At 45.9% G+C, this 17,223-nt stretch overlaps 1 protein-coding gene across 2 annotated transcripts in view; it reads right to left on the bottom strand.

Moving 5' to 3' along the window:
* Positions 1–16,570, bottom strand: part of LOC144257329 (lymphocyte antigen 86-like) — a 66,883-nt gene extending 50,313 nt beyond the window's left edge. For both annotated transcript variants that reach the window (XM_077803567.1, XM_077803568.1), the window contains exon 1: positions 16,432–16,570. In XM_077803567.1, coding sequence (XP_077659693.1) covers positions 16,432–16,570 — 139 coding nt within the window. The remainder of the gene's footprint in view (positions 1–16,431) is intronic.
* Between the last annotated feature and the right edge of the window lie 653 nt (positions 16,571–17,223).

Raw genomic sequence — 17,223 nt, 5'->3', positions numbered from 1 at the left:
CAATGGGAATGGCTTCCAGAATGTCTTGGACCCAAACCTGGGAAATCAAACTCCTCATTCCCAAAGCCACTTCACCATTTCTTCTTGCATCTCTTAACATCTCATTGATGAGTCTTCTGGATGTCCCAGCTCAGCAAGAGAGCTCTCCTTTCCAGGAAAGAGAGATGTTCTAACCCAGAATATTTGGGAGTAGGATCTCTTGGGCATGAATAACATGGGATTATAAGCCTTTGCAACTCAACGCTGGAAGAGAAAGGAAGCAACTGTTCTTGGCTTGGCTCCATTGCCAGCAAAATAAAAACCTAATCAAGGAAAGTACTCATTTCTCTGTCTCCTAAATCAACCCGCCCTAGTATTTATTATTCCCCTCTTCGTTAGAGGATTAAAAATGGTTTTGCTAAAAATATAAAGAGAATTGTATTGAGAGATAGAAAGAAGCCATGAAAACACCAAGATGGGAAAGTGACCTTCAGATGAATAAATGGGATCAGTGCACCTGCTGAATCCCCACCGCCTCCTACTCCCCGCCGCCCCAACCCCACGTTCATCACAAAGCCAGAGTTCATCATCATCTGCTGCACAGAAAAGTTGCAAGAAGCCTGACTCAACCCTACACCCTTCTCCTAACACCACCTCTGTAACTGTTTGGATATTGTTCAGCCTTTCCTTGCCATCTGTTCGTGTTTTCAGAACATAGCATTTAAAAACTGCTCGTGTGTGTGGAAACATTACCAGACAGATCCGAGGATGCTGCAGCAATCATTCCAAACACCTTTGCCCGGGCTTGAACTTCAAGGATGGAGAAAGCAAAGTCCCAAACTGGGAAACATTTCTGACACAGGAAGCATAAATAACAGATGTTCACAGTAGTTTGTAAGGACAAAGAATTGGAAGGAACCTGAATGTTCAACCAGAGAAGGAGGGATTCAATTGTAGCCTAGTCATATGATGGAGTCTAGTCCTATGATGTTGTACTCTCAGGCCACGAAAATGAACAAACTAAGGCAGTGCATGCTAGCTACCTCCTGGAATAATGTAATAAATCAGTACCCAAATAAGTTGTTAGTGCAATTAATTTCAGTAAATTGTGGGTTACGTATTTCTATGTAGGCAGTCACATTGAAATCACATAAAAATGTTTTTGTTTCCTACTTTCAAATTCTCAGACTTTTTTTTTTCATCTGAGCCTTCAGTGTAATATTGAATAGAAGTCATGGTGGGCTTTCCTGCCTCATTCTAGACTTTAAAATGAGTCCAATGTTTATCCACTAAATATAATGATCATAGGTGCATTTCTTTAGAGAGCAGATAGCCGACTGTTGATCTGGCATTTTAAATTTTGTTTTTAAATCAGGTTAATTCACTCATTTTTTTATTTAATAGGATTTTAATATCTTTATAACTATTGCTCATCTTAGTTTGGGTTTTCTTTTTGGGGAGGGTACCGGGATTGAACTCAGAAGCACTCAACCACTGAGCCGCACCCCCAGCCCTATTTTGTATTTTATTGAGAGACAGAGTATCACTGAGTTGCTTAGCACCTCACTTTTGCTGAGGCTGGCTTTGAATTTGTGATCCTCTTGCCTCAGCCTCCCAAGATGTTGGGAGCTGGGATTATAGGCTTGTACCACGGCACCTGGCTTAGTTTGGCTTTTCTTTCATGATCTTTCTATGCTCCTTTCCAACATGCTTTTGTATTTAAAATTTTTTTAAACTAGTTTGGAAGTTATAAATTTCTAGTCTTGTAGTAGTTCCCCTTCTAATTTTAGCATGAATGTTTTACATAATGAAGCTTAAAGCTCATATTTATCTTAAACCAGTTTCCCCTGGGTATGTATATATGCATTGGTTTATTTATAGTGCAGTAAAAGCACATGGCCTTAAATTGACCATCATACCTATTTTTCAGTGCGTCAGAGTTAAGTCTGTTCACATTGTTGTGCAAAAGATCCCTAGAACTTTTTCATTCTGCATAACCGCACATTTATCTTCACTCTCTTCCCTGAAAGATGTAAGGACAAGGACAGGAAAGTTACGTTCAAGGCTTCATGTTCAATCACCGGTTCCATGTGCCATTGTTATCCTTCGGTTTGGTACTGCATTATTCCCTTATGTTGGGCAGCCTTGGATAAGGTCCCCCTCTGATCCCTGCTCTGGATCTTTGCACCCTTGCAGTCCCTTTCTCTCAAGTGGCTCAGGGACTTCTAAATGGTAGAGCATGACAAAAGTATTGAGAAGAAGCTTATGAGATTAGGCTACAAAAACACAGTGACATCTGTCTTTCTTTCCCCCTTCTACCCTCTCTCAGGAAGCACCCTGCTATGTGAGTAGCCGGGTGGACAGGTTCACATGGCAAGGGCTGATATTTCTGGCCATCAGCTGCAGAAAACCTGAACCTGGCTGACAGCCTCATCAGTGAGCTTGGGAGGGGATCTTCTGAGCCCTGCCTGGGGCCGTGCACTCACATGAGTTCTGAAGCATCCCTCCTGTCCATCAGTCAAGCTTGCAGATGACAGTAGCCCACCTGGGTCACCAGGTGTCAGAGATATCCAACTAAACCACGCCCACATTCCTGCCTCCCGCTGCCCCCCCCCCCCGTTAAAAAACTGAGATGATAATATTTGTTGTTTTAAGCTCCTGTATTAAGGGTGATTTGTTATGCAGCCATAGAAAACGGATCCTTTCCCATTCCAAACTAGATATTACCCTCTTTGTGTTCATTCTTGTTCGATTTGCCAATTCTTGCTTGCCATTCTGGCTTGGATCTCAGAAGCCACCTCTGGGATCATTTCATTTCTTTCTGAAATATCCTTACAGTTCCTTTAGTGAGTGTCTTTTGGTGGTAAACACTCTATATATTTTGTTTGGCCAAAGTCTTTAATTCACTCTCATTATTGCATGACATTTAGCCGTATATACAATTCTAGGATGATTGTTATTTTTCTCTGAGGATATTGTTCTTGCTCTCTACAAATCCACTCTCAGTCTAAATAAAATTTTTGTTATATAATTTCTCTTGCTCCTAAACTGTTTTTTCTCCCCTCTGGTGATTTGTGGTATTATTTTGATTGATCTGGTGTAGAATTCCTTTTATAAATCTGCATGGGAGTCGCTCTGTTTACTGAACCTGAAGATTCATATCTTACACAGTTTTGGAAAATTTCCAACATTTTTCTTCAGAAATTGCTCCTATCTAGTTTTCTCCTGTAGTTGTAGCTAAAATTTTCCATTGCATCATTTCTCTGTGATACAGTTTGAATAACAGCCCAGACTGTTCACCCAGTTCACTCTCTTCAGTTATTTTGAAATCTGGGTTTTAGCTGTTATTTTTTTTTTATTTCAACAATGAAACATTTTATTTTAAGAGGTTTTATTTTATTCCTGATTTTTTTATATTATATTTTTCTTCTCTCATGTTTTGAATTTCCACTTTTTTTTTTTTTTTTTGGTACCAGGGATTGAACTCAGGGGCACTCGACTACTGAGCCACATTCCCAGCCCTATTTTGTATTTTGTTGAAAGACAGGGTCTCAGTGAGTTGTTTAGTACCTCACCATTGCTGAGGCTGGCTTTGAACTCATGATCCTCCTGCCTCAGCCTCCCGGAGCCACTGGGATTACAGGTGTGCACCACTGTGCCTGGTGAATTTCCACTTTTATGTCTTTAAAAAAGTTATACATTCTTATATTCTGTATCTATATTGTCAAAATCTGATATTTTTAGGGGTATAGTTCTACTGTTTGGATTTTCTGCTAATTCTCCCTCATTGCATGGTTTTAAATTTTGGATTGTGAGTTCATGGTTGAATCTTTAGAAATCCTGTGAAATATGAATTAAAGGTGTGTGTTCCTCCAGAGGAGATGCACATTTCTTTCTGCAAATATGCCCCAGATGTTCTAATAAAAAACCCCCCACTTTAATTGGTAGGCTTTGTATTTCTTAAATCATGAAGATAATATTTGCACATTTACACATACTATATATTATAACAAACTTATATGGAATCATATCTGGAGACTAATTCTTAAAAAAAACATTTATTTTCCCTAGAGACCAGGCAGAGTTAGATAACTCACCTTCTGTTTTGCCTAATAGTGTATTTTTTTTTCTTATCTATCCAGGAATAAAAAAACCTGCACGGCTATAACTCTTAGAAGGTCATGGCTTGAGCTGGGCTCTGTGGCACTGCCCCATAATCCCAGAGACTGGAGAGGCTGAGGCAGGAGGATTGCAAGTTCAAAGTCAACCTCAGCAATTTAGCAAGGCCCTGAGTAACTTAGCGAGACTGTCTCAAAATAAAAATAAATAAATAAATAAAAAGGGCTGGGGATGTGGCTCCATGGTTAAGTGTTCTTGGGGTCAATCCCTGGTAACCATAACAACCAACAGCAACAACAAGAAAAGAAAGGTGAGGATGTGAGGAGGTGATTAGACCACAAAGGCGACACCCTTATAGATGCTATTAGTGACTTTATAATAAACTGAGGGGGCTTTTCTGTCCTTTCCACCACGTAAGGACACATCTAGAAGGTACCATCTAGGAAGCAGAGAGTGAGCCTTCTTCAGGATGCGGAATCCTCTGGTGCCTTGATCTTGGAATTCCCAGCCTCTAGAACTGTGAGCAACAACCTTCTGTTGTTCATGAATTTCCTGATCTAAGGTATTCTGTCATCGTAGCCGGAGTGGACTGAGGCACACGGCATTTATTCTCACCATAGATTTCTCCAGTGAATACTATGAATTTCTGCTTGAGGGCTTTCTCCAGATGTAGGAGTCAGTTTGCCCCATTAGTGCAGTTGCACCAGAGTTGCTGAGTCAGGGCCTCCTAAGAACAGCTCTCACCAAATAATACTCTGGTTTCTCTCTCCTTCCAAGGGGACGTCTTTGAGGCCTATTCCACAGAGGTGAGCTAAGGTCCCCAGAAGGATGGAGCCTTGGTTCCCTGGGTGATTACCTGGATTCGCTCCCTTCTCTTCCCCGTGTCTCTTCTTCACTCTCCTTTCTAGGGAAACCTTGAACTTCATATTTAAATCAATTCCTCTAATTTATATGGAATATGAATTCTGCGTACTGTTAGCACAGTATGCAGCTATGGCTTCACCTCCACAGTAATATGGACAAAGTTTTTTTTTTTTTTTTTTTTTTTTTGCTTTTGTGGTATCAAGAACCATTTGAACAGATTTGGGTCAGAACTGACGCTACAGATGGTCTTGAGGTTGGCATGAACTAGACATACCTGAGTACCTGACTTTGGATTTGGTGAGAACATTCCAAATAGTATAAAGTATACTATATAGTATTCCAAAATAGAACAAGTGGATACACAGCTTAGGTATGTAGCACTCTTGGAGATTCTTGTGACGAAGCCACTTTGATACTAAGGAGGTTGATGGTAAAACTGACAGTGAGATGTTTCTTGGAGATTTGTATCAAGGTGAGAAGGGGTAGAGTGGGGGTAGCACAGAAAGGTGTAAACCCATGGCACTGCCCCCTCCTCTGTAGGAGAGACTGCCAGTTGGTGGCCCGAGTGTTGAGCCTGGCTTTCAGATCCACTTTGTGGGTCTAAACAATGTTTAAAAGCACTTAGCCTAGTTGCCACATGTGTAAATTGGGAAGTTGAGCTTGCAGATGAGGAACTCTAGGCTTCTTTTAAACAATTAGGACATGGGGCATCACTGACCCACTATCACACATGGAAATTCCATGGAGCGGAACAACAGACTGCCTCTAAAGAGGAGGTGAATGTTGTTGTCCCCGACATTTTATTTTGTTAAGTTGAAACTGATCCTCTTCATTCGTTACAAGTGCTCCTCGATGCGTGATGGGGCTAGGTCCCAATAAACCTATTGTAAGTTGAAATCTATGTAATGTCCCTCACCTATTGAAGTCACAGCTTAGCAACACAGCAGGGCATCTGGGGAGCCGTGGCTCACTGCCACCGCCAGCCTCACGAGGGAGTTACACATCTCAGATTGCCAGCCCGAGAAAAGATCCAGACTCAAAATTCAAAGTGTAGTTGTTACTGAATGTGCATTTATTTTGCACCATTACCAATGGCATTTGTGCCTTTGAAATGTGGGGGATGTGGTTTTGCAGAAAAGTATCTGTGGCTTCTCTCTCTTGCTCATTCTTCTGCTGTTGTTTTCTAGAATTCTGAAGGTCGAATTCCCAGGAGGCTGAGATCAGGTAGCATGCCCAGGCACCTCCTGTTCATCTCGTGGTGACTGACTTTAAAGCCTCAGATGGGTTTTTGTTGGGACAGTGGATGCAAGCCCATGCTTGGTTTAAGCACTGGTTCGAGCAAACCAAGAGTGACTGGCCGTTTTCTCCTTGAGTATATTTTGAAAATCTGAACACTCATTTACATACAAGTTGTCTTTTAACTTAGTCAAAACTGAAGCCAAGTGTGAGGTGGGAAAAACTCTAGAAAAATGACCTTTTTTGTCCACTCTGCAATCTATTTGGGCTCCAAGCAGTTCAGTGGAGGTCAGGGCTAGAAGCCTTGAAGCTCCCAGTACTTCCCCTTGGGAATCCCGTCTGTCCAGTGATGCAGACCTGAGGCAGATGATCCTCATGGAGAGGGAGGGAGGATTTTGACATTTCTCTGATGGTGGAAGTTGGTGGTAGCAAGCTCCTTCACATATGGAGAAAAGACCAGAAGAATCAGGTCTGGCATCAAGCTTTCAAGTTTAGGGTCCCAGGTCACCTGTAATACTTTCATCAACTGTCCCCTGCTGTGTTCTTCTGTTTACCGAAGGCTGTTAGCATCCTTAATGAAGCTCATATCACAGAATGCGGCAGCCTTTACTCTAAACAAGTGTTTGAACTTTCAATGCTTCATGAAAATGCAGTATTCTTTATCTGTGGTTTCACTTTCTACAGTTTTAGTTACCACCACAGTCCAAAATTATTAAATGAAAAATTTCAGAAATGAACAATTTATAATTTCTACATTTTCAGCCATTCTGAGTAGCATGAGCAAATCTCATGCCATCCTCCTCTACCCCACCTGAGACACAAATCATCAGTTTGTCCAGAGTATCCATGCTGTATATACTACCCACCTGTTAGTCACTTAGAAGCTGTCTTAGTTAGCAGGTCAACTGTGGCAGTACTCTAGTGTGCTTTTGTTCAAATTACTCTTATCTGACTTATTAAAGGGTCCAAAGCACAAAAGTAACAATGCTGGTAATTTTATGTGGCAGCAGATTTTTTTATCTACCTTATTAGTATTGTTGCTAATCTCTTACTGTGCCTGATTTATAAATTAAACCTTATCTTAGGCATGAATATGTTGGAAAAACATAGAATATAGGTTTTGATACAACCTACCATTTTAGGCATCCCCTGAGAGTCTTGGGAATTTGGATAAGAGGGGACTGCTATATGTCAATTCCACATGAAATCTGTATTAGTAGCAATCTTATGGAATTGTTGGACCTCAAAATTATAACCAAGCCCCATGGATCTTTTGTATACACACACAAATAAATCTTACAGGGTCCTGGGCAAGAGGGGGGTGTGAGTAAAACACCTCAAAAGAAGGACTGCCTAAAAAGGTCCTTTGCACTTTGGAGATGTATAAAGAAGGGGGCCTGGTTTTAGTTTACGTGGTATCCTTGACCTAAAACTGGATGAGTTCTCACGGTGGTTTTTATGCTTGAAGAGGAAGCAGAGCTTGCCTGGGAGGGTCCTCTGGGGCCCTGCCATTGGCTGGCCTTGCAACCACGGTTAGGACACACAGCCTCTTTAGCTCAGAGTTTTCTCTTCTGAACAAGGGGGGCCCTTGGGTTGAAGCCCTGAGGCTCCCTCTGGCCTGAACATTCTAAGGGAACCCCTAGCCTGCCCGAGGGAAGGGCCTGGCGGAATGCTGACCCCTCCTGCAGAACGCCAGGCTTGTGGGGAGATGAGTCACCAGACAGCAGCTTCTCCTCATACCTGAGTGTTTCATCAGAGGCTACAGACACACTCAGTCTGTCTCAGGGGACATCAAGCCAATACCCAGCAGCTGCCCTGGGCCCCTCACCCCATGTTGGGGCAGGCTTCCTTCTCCTCCAGAGCCACTGAGAACTATAACAGAACCAGCCACAGTCCTCCATGTCTACAGTGGCCATGGTCCTGTGTGACCTGCACCCTTCATCTGTGACAGGAGGGTGGACCGGTAGGATGCACTCTATCACCCCACCCTCTGCTGATGGGGTGACGGCACTAGCCATTCAAGACAGTTGCTGGGAATGGGAAGAAAGACAGTGTCTGGTTTTCTGAGTTCTGCAGGACCTCATCTCCTGTGACTCTGTCTCTCAGAATTACTTAGCAGGTGTGTCCAGGTGCTGACGGAAGGGAACTGGGTCACGTCTTAAGTACGAGATCCTTAGAATGAAGCCTCCTTCCCAGTTACTTGGACATTCGGGATGTTTTCATCCAGGTGGATAGACCAGAGAGAACTATGTGGTTTTTCTCTTTGTAAGTAAGGAGGAGTAAGGACAAAGAGTTGTGAAGGGACTCAACAGTCTTGGGAAGAACAGAACCCAAGGACCCATCAGCACAGGTGGTCCCACGGAACAACCTCAGTAGAAAGCCGGACCACAGTCAGATCCAGACCAGAAATCACATGGAATGTCCAAGTGGAAAGACAGGTCAGGACTGCGTCCTAAGATGGAGTTAGTGAAAAATGGTAAAGATGAGCCTGGATCATGCAGATGGAATCCATCCTCTCCTCTAAGTGATGCTTCTGATTATATGTGGATGGGGATCATGACAGGCATAAACTCAAGGATGTTTGCAGACCAAGGAGTAATAACAGGGGGGACAATGAGTTACAAGACGATGACCCAGCACAACAGAGAGAGCACATCATTTGAGGGAAAAGCACCGCAGTGGGGGAGCTTTGTAGAAGGAAGGGTCTTAAGGATCTAGTAGGCAGCATTAAGGAAAGAGATCTCAATTTGCTGATTGATCACTGAGTCCAGAATTCACTGAGGGTCACTCAAAACCCTCATCCTAGCTTGATCTGAGGCGATTAATCTTTATCTTTAGCCGTTCAGTAAAATGCTGAAATAAATGTCACCACATCTTTAAGAAGGTATAAAAGTTATAGGTAAGTATAAATATCAACATAAATATGCCAAGCAAATTAATGCGAATCATTGGAATCAATATTTTTTGAAGCAAAGTTGAGAAAAATATAAGTGGAACGATGGTGTGATGGCTTGTGTGTACTTTACTATTAAAGATTTGAAAGCATTTTAGAAAAATCTGCTGCATTAGGTGAATGCTTAAGATAATTCAATCACTGAATCTGTGGTCAAGTTACCCATCTGCAAAAAGTATATAATTTGTTGAATTAAAAAAAGTTTGGTTGTAGTAGGTGGCATTTAATTGTTTAAAGGGATAAATTGAAAATACAGTATAAGGAGAATAAATTGAGCACTGAAACAGAGAGAAACCCTTCGAATAAGAAAGAGCCCCACCGTGGGAAAGGATTCCAATGGTTAAGAGGCAAAGGGAATCCTGATGGCTCGATTTTGGATTTCTTACTGAGGCTTGGGCTGTTTGGAGCTCCCTGTGAGAAGGGAGATGGATGTCAGGTTTCAAATATGGGAGCCCTTTGATAGCTCCCTGGGTGACCAGGCAGCCAGTGTGAATCTTCGGACGAAGAATTGTGCTTGGAAAGAAGACCAGGGGTTTCTGGGCTGGCAATGCTTCCCTTGGCAGTTGGGTTGGTTACCACTCACCTCTGTTCTAAAGGCGGAGAGGCCCTGGAGGGCTCACTGGCTAGGAATTTCAAGAAGGGCCACACAATGACGCTTTCCTGGATACCACACAGGCGCTGCCAAGGGCTGACATGCATGCTGCCTGCTGCCCATAAATCACCCGTTAGCCTCACACAGGCTAAGGCTTCCTGGTGGACCCCAGTGTACTTCTTCCGCGGCCCACTTGGTTTCCCCAGCACCCCAGAACAAAGCTACTGGTCAGGGACCTGGAATAGTCGCTCACAGGGTGTCCCAGAAAAAGAACAACTCCAGCCTACATGGCGTGTTGTTTCTGAGCCCATCACCCTTTTCTTTCAATGTAAACGCCCTTCTGTTGCTTGGTGTTGGAAGGAGCTGGGCACGGTCCCTGCGCTGTGTCTTCCCGCTGTTGTCTACAGTACAGATGACCTCTGCCAACTGCGTGCTCCTTAGTCACTGGGCTCCCAGTGCCTGCTGGACTCTGCCAGGTGCTCAAGCTGCACAAGCCCCACCTGGGCAGTGTGGGCTCCTTCACCTTTGCTCACCTGGCCCTCGATGGCCCTCTTGCATCCTCCTCCTGTAGGCTTGGGTCTGAGCAGTGCCCAGGATTACCAACACCGGCTGCTGCTTGGGATTGTGCTGTGTTGCAGCTTTACAAAAAGAGCTGCCAGTCTGGAGGACAGCCCTCCCTCTTCCTTTCCTCTCCAAAGAGTCTCCTCCTAACCGATGAACAGAGCTAGCTGCCCACAGGGGTCTCAGCTGGAGATTGGAAAGAACAGCATTTCGGAAGATAGTTCTTGCCTGCCCAAGAGGTCTCTCTAGAACCACCGACTTTTGGCCTTTTCTCCTCTTTAGGTCTCTATTCTCCAGATTACTCAGCCTCTCCTTTACAAAGTGCTTAGGAGAGTTAACACTGCTTTTTGGCTGCAAAATGGTCACCACCAAATGGAAACCAGGAGTATCCATCCAGGTGACTGGGCCCCACCAACACACACCTACAGCAATTCACTTTCAACTAGCATTTAAAATACCTGGATGTCGATATTGACACCTTGTGTTTCTTTTATCAACTTCCTGTCTTTAAATTTGAACCCAAAATCTTGTCCCGCTTGAAGCAGCCTACTGTTCAGTCCTGTATACCCAAAGCTATCACTTTGGAACTGCATCTCTATCTCTGTGGCTATGTGTCTATTTTTTCCTTAATTGTACAGTTTTATAGCCCTATTAATCTGGGAAAATAAGAGATAAATTGCTTTCTGTATGCAGTATTTGAAGGCATGACTACATAGCCTGTGATTTTTTAAAATGTTGTTTCTTTGCTCCATTTACTTCAGAATTATTAGGTTCTTAGGAAAAATGGTTTAAGATTTTTTTTTTCTATGAGCATTTTATCAATATGCCTTGTTCATTGTTTTTTGTGGTCAGGTCCTTTGCAGTTCACTCTCTATTTTGGAGGAAATGTTGCCAGCATTGTTTTGCATTCTTCAAGTCTGATTAGTTGTCCTGTTTGACCACCAGGATGGATCGATTATGCAGGTCCAAGTGACCTGATATAGACTTTGTAATTAAGGGACTTTTTGAAGGTCGGGTAGACCCCGTAGCAACCTTCAGCAACACAGGAAGCCTAGGCAGGAAGTGTGGACAAAGTTGATTGCTTTCAAGGACAGAAGAGCAGGTGTCAATGGCTATTTGAAGCATGATGACCAGAAGCCATGGTAACCTGACTCTGGAAACTCCCAGGGGCTGGCCAGGTCCCATAGGGTTCACCCACAACAGTTTCCCCTCTGGTCCCCGCTCACCAACTACTGCACAGAGGAAGCCATTGTCGGTTGTGGGAAATGGGCTTCCAGATGAAATAAACACGCCAACGGCACAGGGCGCTCTGACTGCGGTAAACACTGCTTTTAATAATTAGAGAATGGCCCTTCGTTTGACTCTTTGAATTGGGAGATGGCATTTCCAGATACCACCTGACAGCAGAAGAGAACTTGGTCCTTGTGGCTAAAAAGAGCAGAGGGGGAGGTCCCGCCCTGCGGCTGCTGCAGGCTCCCAGTGGATGCTGGAGAGGGAGGAGCCCAACCCGCCCAGCCCTGAATCGCTGGGCACGGAGTCAGAACTCGTAGGTTCAATGTCATGGCTCAGTTTGGCCTCTTTATTTCCATACTCACTAGGCATATGCCTCAGTTTCTACATCCAGAACATGGAGATAAACATCCTGCTTACCTCAAAGGGCTGCTCATAAGGGTTAAACTGAGGCTTACAAAGGGAGGGAGTTTGTTAAATTTTAAACTGACGTTTAAAACAGAGAAATTATTATGACAATGATTCTCTGAAAGGAATCCTACAATTTTCTTGTACTTATGGTGCCTATTAAAAGGGCACTAATCTCATACCTGCAGCTCCACCCTTGTGACCTAATCATCTCCCCCAGATCTTGACTCCTAATGCCATCACCTCGGGGGTTAGGATTTAACAGGAATTGCGGGGAGACACAAGCATTCAGTTCCTAGCACCTTCCCTGACTCTTCCCCACACCCTGCGTCTCCCACGGCTGCCAACTTCCTCCTCTAATCTTATGTATTTCAGTAATCGAATTCACATCTTGGTGTCCCAGGGGCCTTGGAGAAGTCGATATACTGGTGCGCATTTGTCCCCGGGCTTGTTGTATTATTTGACAATTAAACAAAGAAGATGCTTTTGTTTTCTGATGGAGACAGTGACTTTTTGACTTCCTTCTGCTTTTTCAGAAAAAATTTTGCTCACTTCCTGATTGGTATCCAGAGCCCAGAAACTGCACACGCAGCTCCTTCTTTCTCAAGGATTTTCGTAGTATTCAGAACAGACCTTACTCTCCTCCCTGCTCCTGACACATGGAAGTTACAGGATGAAAAGAGAAGCCCGAATCCTAGGAAACAATGGCTCCTTTGTTTTGTCAGACAGCCCTCCCACTTCTGGCCCCACCATGAGATCTAGAAGTCTCCATTGAGCGCTTGGGAGGTCTGGACTTCACAGAAGTGTGGCCTTTGCCCTGTGACATCCATGCCCAGGGCTCGGGTGCTGCCCCCTTCTGGGCAGGGAGATGTCACCACTCAGGCCTGAACCAAAATGGCTGTCAGGTACACCCGACCCTGCAGAAGGTTCCAGAACATAGCTTGCCCTTCGACGGACCCAAAAGTCTACCAAAGAGCTCCCCTGATACTCAGGCTGTGGAAATGATGTTAACTCACACTCTCATGGTGCCTTTCCAGAATTATTATTCTCCCTGGCTACACACCCTATTTCTAGCCACAAATAGCTTCTGTTTCAATATCCATGCTCCTATTCACTCTCCAAAGGATCTTTCCAAAATTCAACCTCCTCATTGCTAAAGGGAGGGAACCCATCCTGGTCTTGGGGCTCTGCCCACATTTCCTGCCTCATTTCTCACCCCTGCCTAGTGCCTACAGCCCTTCCTCATCGTTCTGAATGCTAAACCAGTTCAAGCCGTTGTCTCCCTGCCTTCCTATGTGCTGTTCTATGTGACCAAGTTCTCCTCCCCTGTCCCCTCTCTGTTCCATCTTGCCTACTGGACAAGCTCTAGCCAGCAGGGGCATTCAGAGAACAGGCTCTGGAGTCAGACAGGCTGGGGATGCATTTGTTTTAATTCCACAAATATTTGTTCAATGTCTTGTCTTCTCTGTGCCCCTAGGGGTGTGATTCCACCACTCTTAGCTGTGTGGCCTCCGAAAAGTTAGCTGACATCTCTAAACCTCAGTTTCCATGTTTGTGAGAAGGATGCCTACAAAGCACTTAGCATGATCCCTGATGCATATAAGCAAACCTCCAATGAATATGAGATGTGACCACTGCTATATTTTTTCATTTGCTAAATTTCAACTTAAGTTTAATGAATTCTTCTTGGACAGCACCAACCTGACACTCTTCTGAACACCCTGACCCCTGGTACACCATGCCTGCTTCTGTGGCAGCCCTTCCTTCATACAAAGGATTCATTGCCTGATCCTCCCATGGCTCCTGGATGAGGACTGCATGTCCCCCTGTGGTGATCAGGTTGTGTCCTGCTCCGAATGACTCTTGGACGCAGAGAACATCTGTTTTCAGGCTGTGCCTGAACCTGAGTCATACTATTTTCTCAAGCAGTAATTTGCCGTGAGCTACCCCATTTGGAGTTCAAGTGCCAAGGTCGAATGATTCCACACCTTGTTTGTGCAAGTCAACAACCACCACCTGCCCCGCACCCCCTAAGGCACAAATTGATAGATAATGTATACATGCCAACTGACCACACCAAACCCAGGCGTACCCAGACATGTGGGCATCCCAAATCACAGCAGTCACATGGGACATGGGAATCTATCAACCCCACCAAATGAGAACCCTTCCCTCAAGACATAAAAGGAGGAGTCCTCCACCCCGAGACTGTGCATGGTAGCTCCTTGACCCTGTCACCTGGTCACTCATCATAGCCTTGTCCAGATAGATTGCCACCATGAGGGACCTGCAATTTCCTGTCCCTACTGGGCTTCAGCAAGTGTGGTTTCTCCTGCTTGCAAAGACCACACAGAGCCGGCTCCAAGCTGACACCCCAGGGACACTTGACACTCGACTGAAACTGCCGTCCATCTGGACCCTCTGCTTGGACAATTCTGAGGAATTGGTTAAAATCCTTATCTGACCACCTACAGTGGGCTTTTGGCTCCATTGCATCCTGTAAGCCAGCGGCCACTTTGACCCTTTCTTAGTCTTTCTGTGACCTATTTATCTATATCATCATGTAAAGTGCATGTGACTTGAGTGTTTAGATATTAGAAATTAAGATGGGAATAAAAAAAAAAAAACAAACTTGTGTTTGCCTGGCTTGTGACAACCAGGTGACCCACAAGTATTCCTCTGTCAGAGATGAAAGTGGTGTCGCCTGTGAATTTATTATTCAATAGATTCTGACACTGTGGAGAGACACAAGGTGTTTCATCTACGTTAATGACACAGCACACTCCTGACACCTCCATTCCTTTATTCCCAGAGCCGAGAGCAGGGCTTGTACCTGAGGTTTAATGGCTCCGCGGAGTAGCTCCCCTCCCTCCCACGGCGGGGAGTCACACCCCAGATCTTCAGACTATAGGTCCTAGTTCTTTCCCTGATGTCCCCAGTCCTCATGCCTCTGGTGACAGTGATTTGGCAGTAGTGGCTATAGTCTGAAAGGTAACAACTTTTTATATGATGATGAAACATTCAGAAGACACATTCTGACCACTCTGGGCATCTCCAGTCTTGCTATTATTCTACATCTTACACGGACAGGATACCAACGATCCAGGGTCCCATTGCCATTGGAAACAAGAGGGACTGGATCAACACCTGCACCATGAATTGTGTCTGCCCTGAATCATGTGCTGGGTCCTAACTCCCGTCCTCAGAATGTGACTGGTTTGAACTGGGGGTCTTTAAAGAGGTGGTTAAGTTTAAATGAAGCTTAATCCAATCTGACTGGTGTCCTTCTAAGAGGAGGAGATCAGGACACAGTGACACATGGAGGAGGGAAGCCCACATGTGGACAGACACAGGGAGTGGACAGCTGTCTGCAAGGCAGGGGGAGAGGCCTCAGGAGAACCAACCCTGCCCACACCTTCACCTCACACCTGCAGCCCCCAGAACTCTGAGGCAATGGTGTCCTGATGTTAAAGTCACTAAGTGGGTGATACTTTGCAGCCTTGGGGACTGAGACACACCCCAGTGGGGCGGTTCAGACATGTTACTCATTGGACCTTGACCTTCCTGTGGGAGGGCTGGTTTGGCCACTGGGGGACGCCCAGTCTCCCTCTCCTGTCTGTGCTGCCGTAACAGAACAGCACACACGGGGCCATTTGTAAGACAGAGATTCTTGGCTTATTGTCTGGAGTCTGGGAAGCCCAAGGTCCAGGGTCCAGGGGACTTCTTGCTGTGTCATAACGCAGCAGAGCGACAAAGGGGTCGGGGAGACCAGATCTATTCTTCTGTCACTCCCCTCCTCCTGGATTCCTGGATAATGACGCCGATCTGTGATTCAGTGGGTCAGACCCTGATAGCGTCATCTCTCATTTTGTCCTGTCTCCCAACACAGCTGCACCTGGGAAGAAGTTTCCCACACATGACGTCTGCAAGGCCCCTTCAAACCAAGGCCCTTTCGTTATCCTTAGCTCTAGAGAAACCCCTGCATCCACAGCTTCTCTCACAGAGCTTGCTGATTAAGATGGATGATCGATGGTGCCCCAGGGGGCAGCTCTGGAAGTTCTAGAGGCGGATGGGGATCTTGGGGTAACTTGCAAACTAAACATACTGGAAGGTGAGCCCAGGTGCACAACCTGGGGGGCGGGGGGAAGCCTCTCGGAGGCATCTTTTCCTAATTTTCCGTGGGTGAGGTTCCATGATTTGGAAGACCCATTGGTCATTTTGTTCTTTGGGGGCTCCTGGGTTTTGCTGGTGAACTGCTGCAACTCGATGCTTGGTTTCTTCTACTCGCTCTGGGTCATTCTCACCAGGCTCTCTTCCCTCCACCCCTCCTTCTCCCATGGGCTCCCAGTCGCCCCTGCAGACTCACTGCAGCTGGAGAAAGTGGCTGGTCCCCCTCTCCCTTCACCCCACACCCACTGAGCCCTTAAACAGCCCACAGCAGGAGGCCTGCTCTCCCCGTAAACACAGGTGGACATTTGAAAGAACTCACCGCAGCTCTGGTAGAACACCCCCAAGCCCTCGTTCCTGCAGGCCACGTGTGTGGGCCACATTTCCCCTCTGCCCCCGTGGCCTCCGCCGCTGGGAGAAATCAGAGTCCAGACCAGGAGGGCAGCCGCGAGACCGTTCATGGCGAGGGCCTGTGTGTGTGACCAACAGAAAACCCACAGGCCCAGTAAAAGGGCCCCAGAGGCTCTTCCTCTCCTCTGACGAAGGGAGAGGCCTGTTGGGTTTCACTTCTCAAATCTCAGGCTCCTGAGAGCGCACTGTGAGAGCAGGAGGTGAAGTCCATTCCCGGGGGGCCACGGGCACTTGGGTGGTCAGGATGAGGCTGGTCGGGGTCTGGCATCCAGGGGATGTTGACTTTCTGTTTTCTCAGGGAGCAGACCAGCCAGGGATGCCTGGCATTGTGCCTGGGGTCCTTCAAAACGGCCCTCCTTAGCGTCCCCAGCCCCAGGTGGAGTTGTAAACCCAGGAACGATAAACCACAGGCCTCCACGTGTTTCCCATCAGGAGCTCCCGGCCTCTGGAGGATCCCGATGTGGGCCGTGGGCCCGGGATCTGGCTGGGACCAGCAGGGAGCACTGGGCATTTTGAGGGCTGCAGACTGATATCTGGAATTTGGAATGAGGCTTTGCCTTATTGGCATTTTGCTTTCTCTGGTTTGGGCTCCATTGTTGGGTTTAGGATCTCAGCCCTCCATTGTCCAGTTGAAGAGAATAGGACCTGGCTTTGGGAGCAGCAGACGTGGGCTCCGGGAGTGTTGGGGGGAAAGTCAGGGCTG

The sequence above is a fragment of the Urocitellus parryii genome, chromosome 10 (genome assembly GCF_045843805.1).
Source record: "Urocitellus parryii isolate mUroPar1 chromosome 10, mUroPar1.hap1, whole genome shotgun sequence".
Taxonomy (NCBI): Eukaryota; Metazoa; Chordata; class Mammalia; order Rodentia; family Sciuridae; genus Urocitellus; species Urocitellus parryii.
This window is presented reverse-complemented; position numbering and strand designations above follow the sequence as displayed.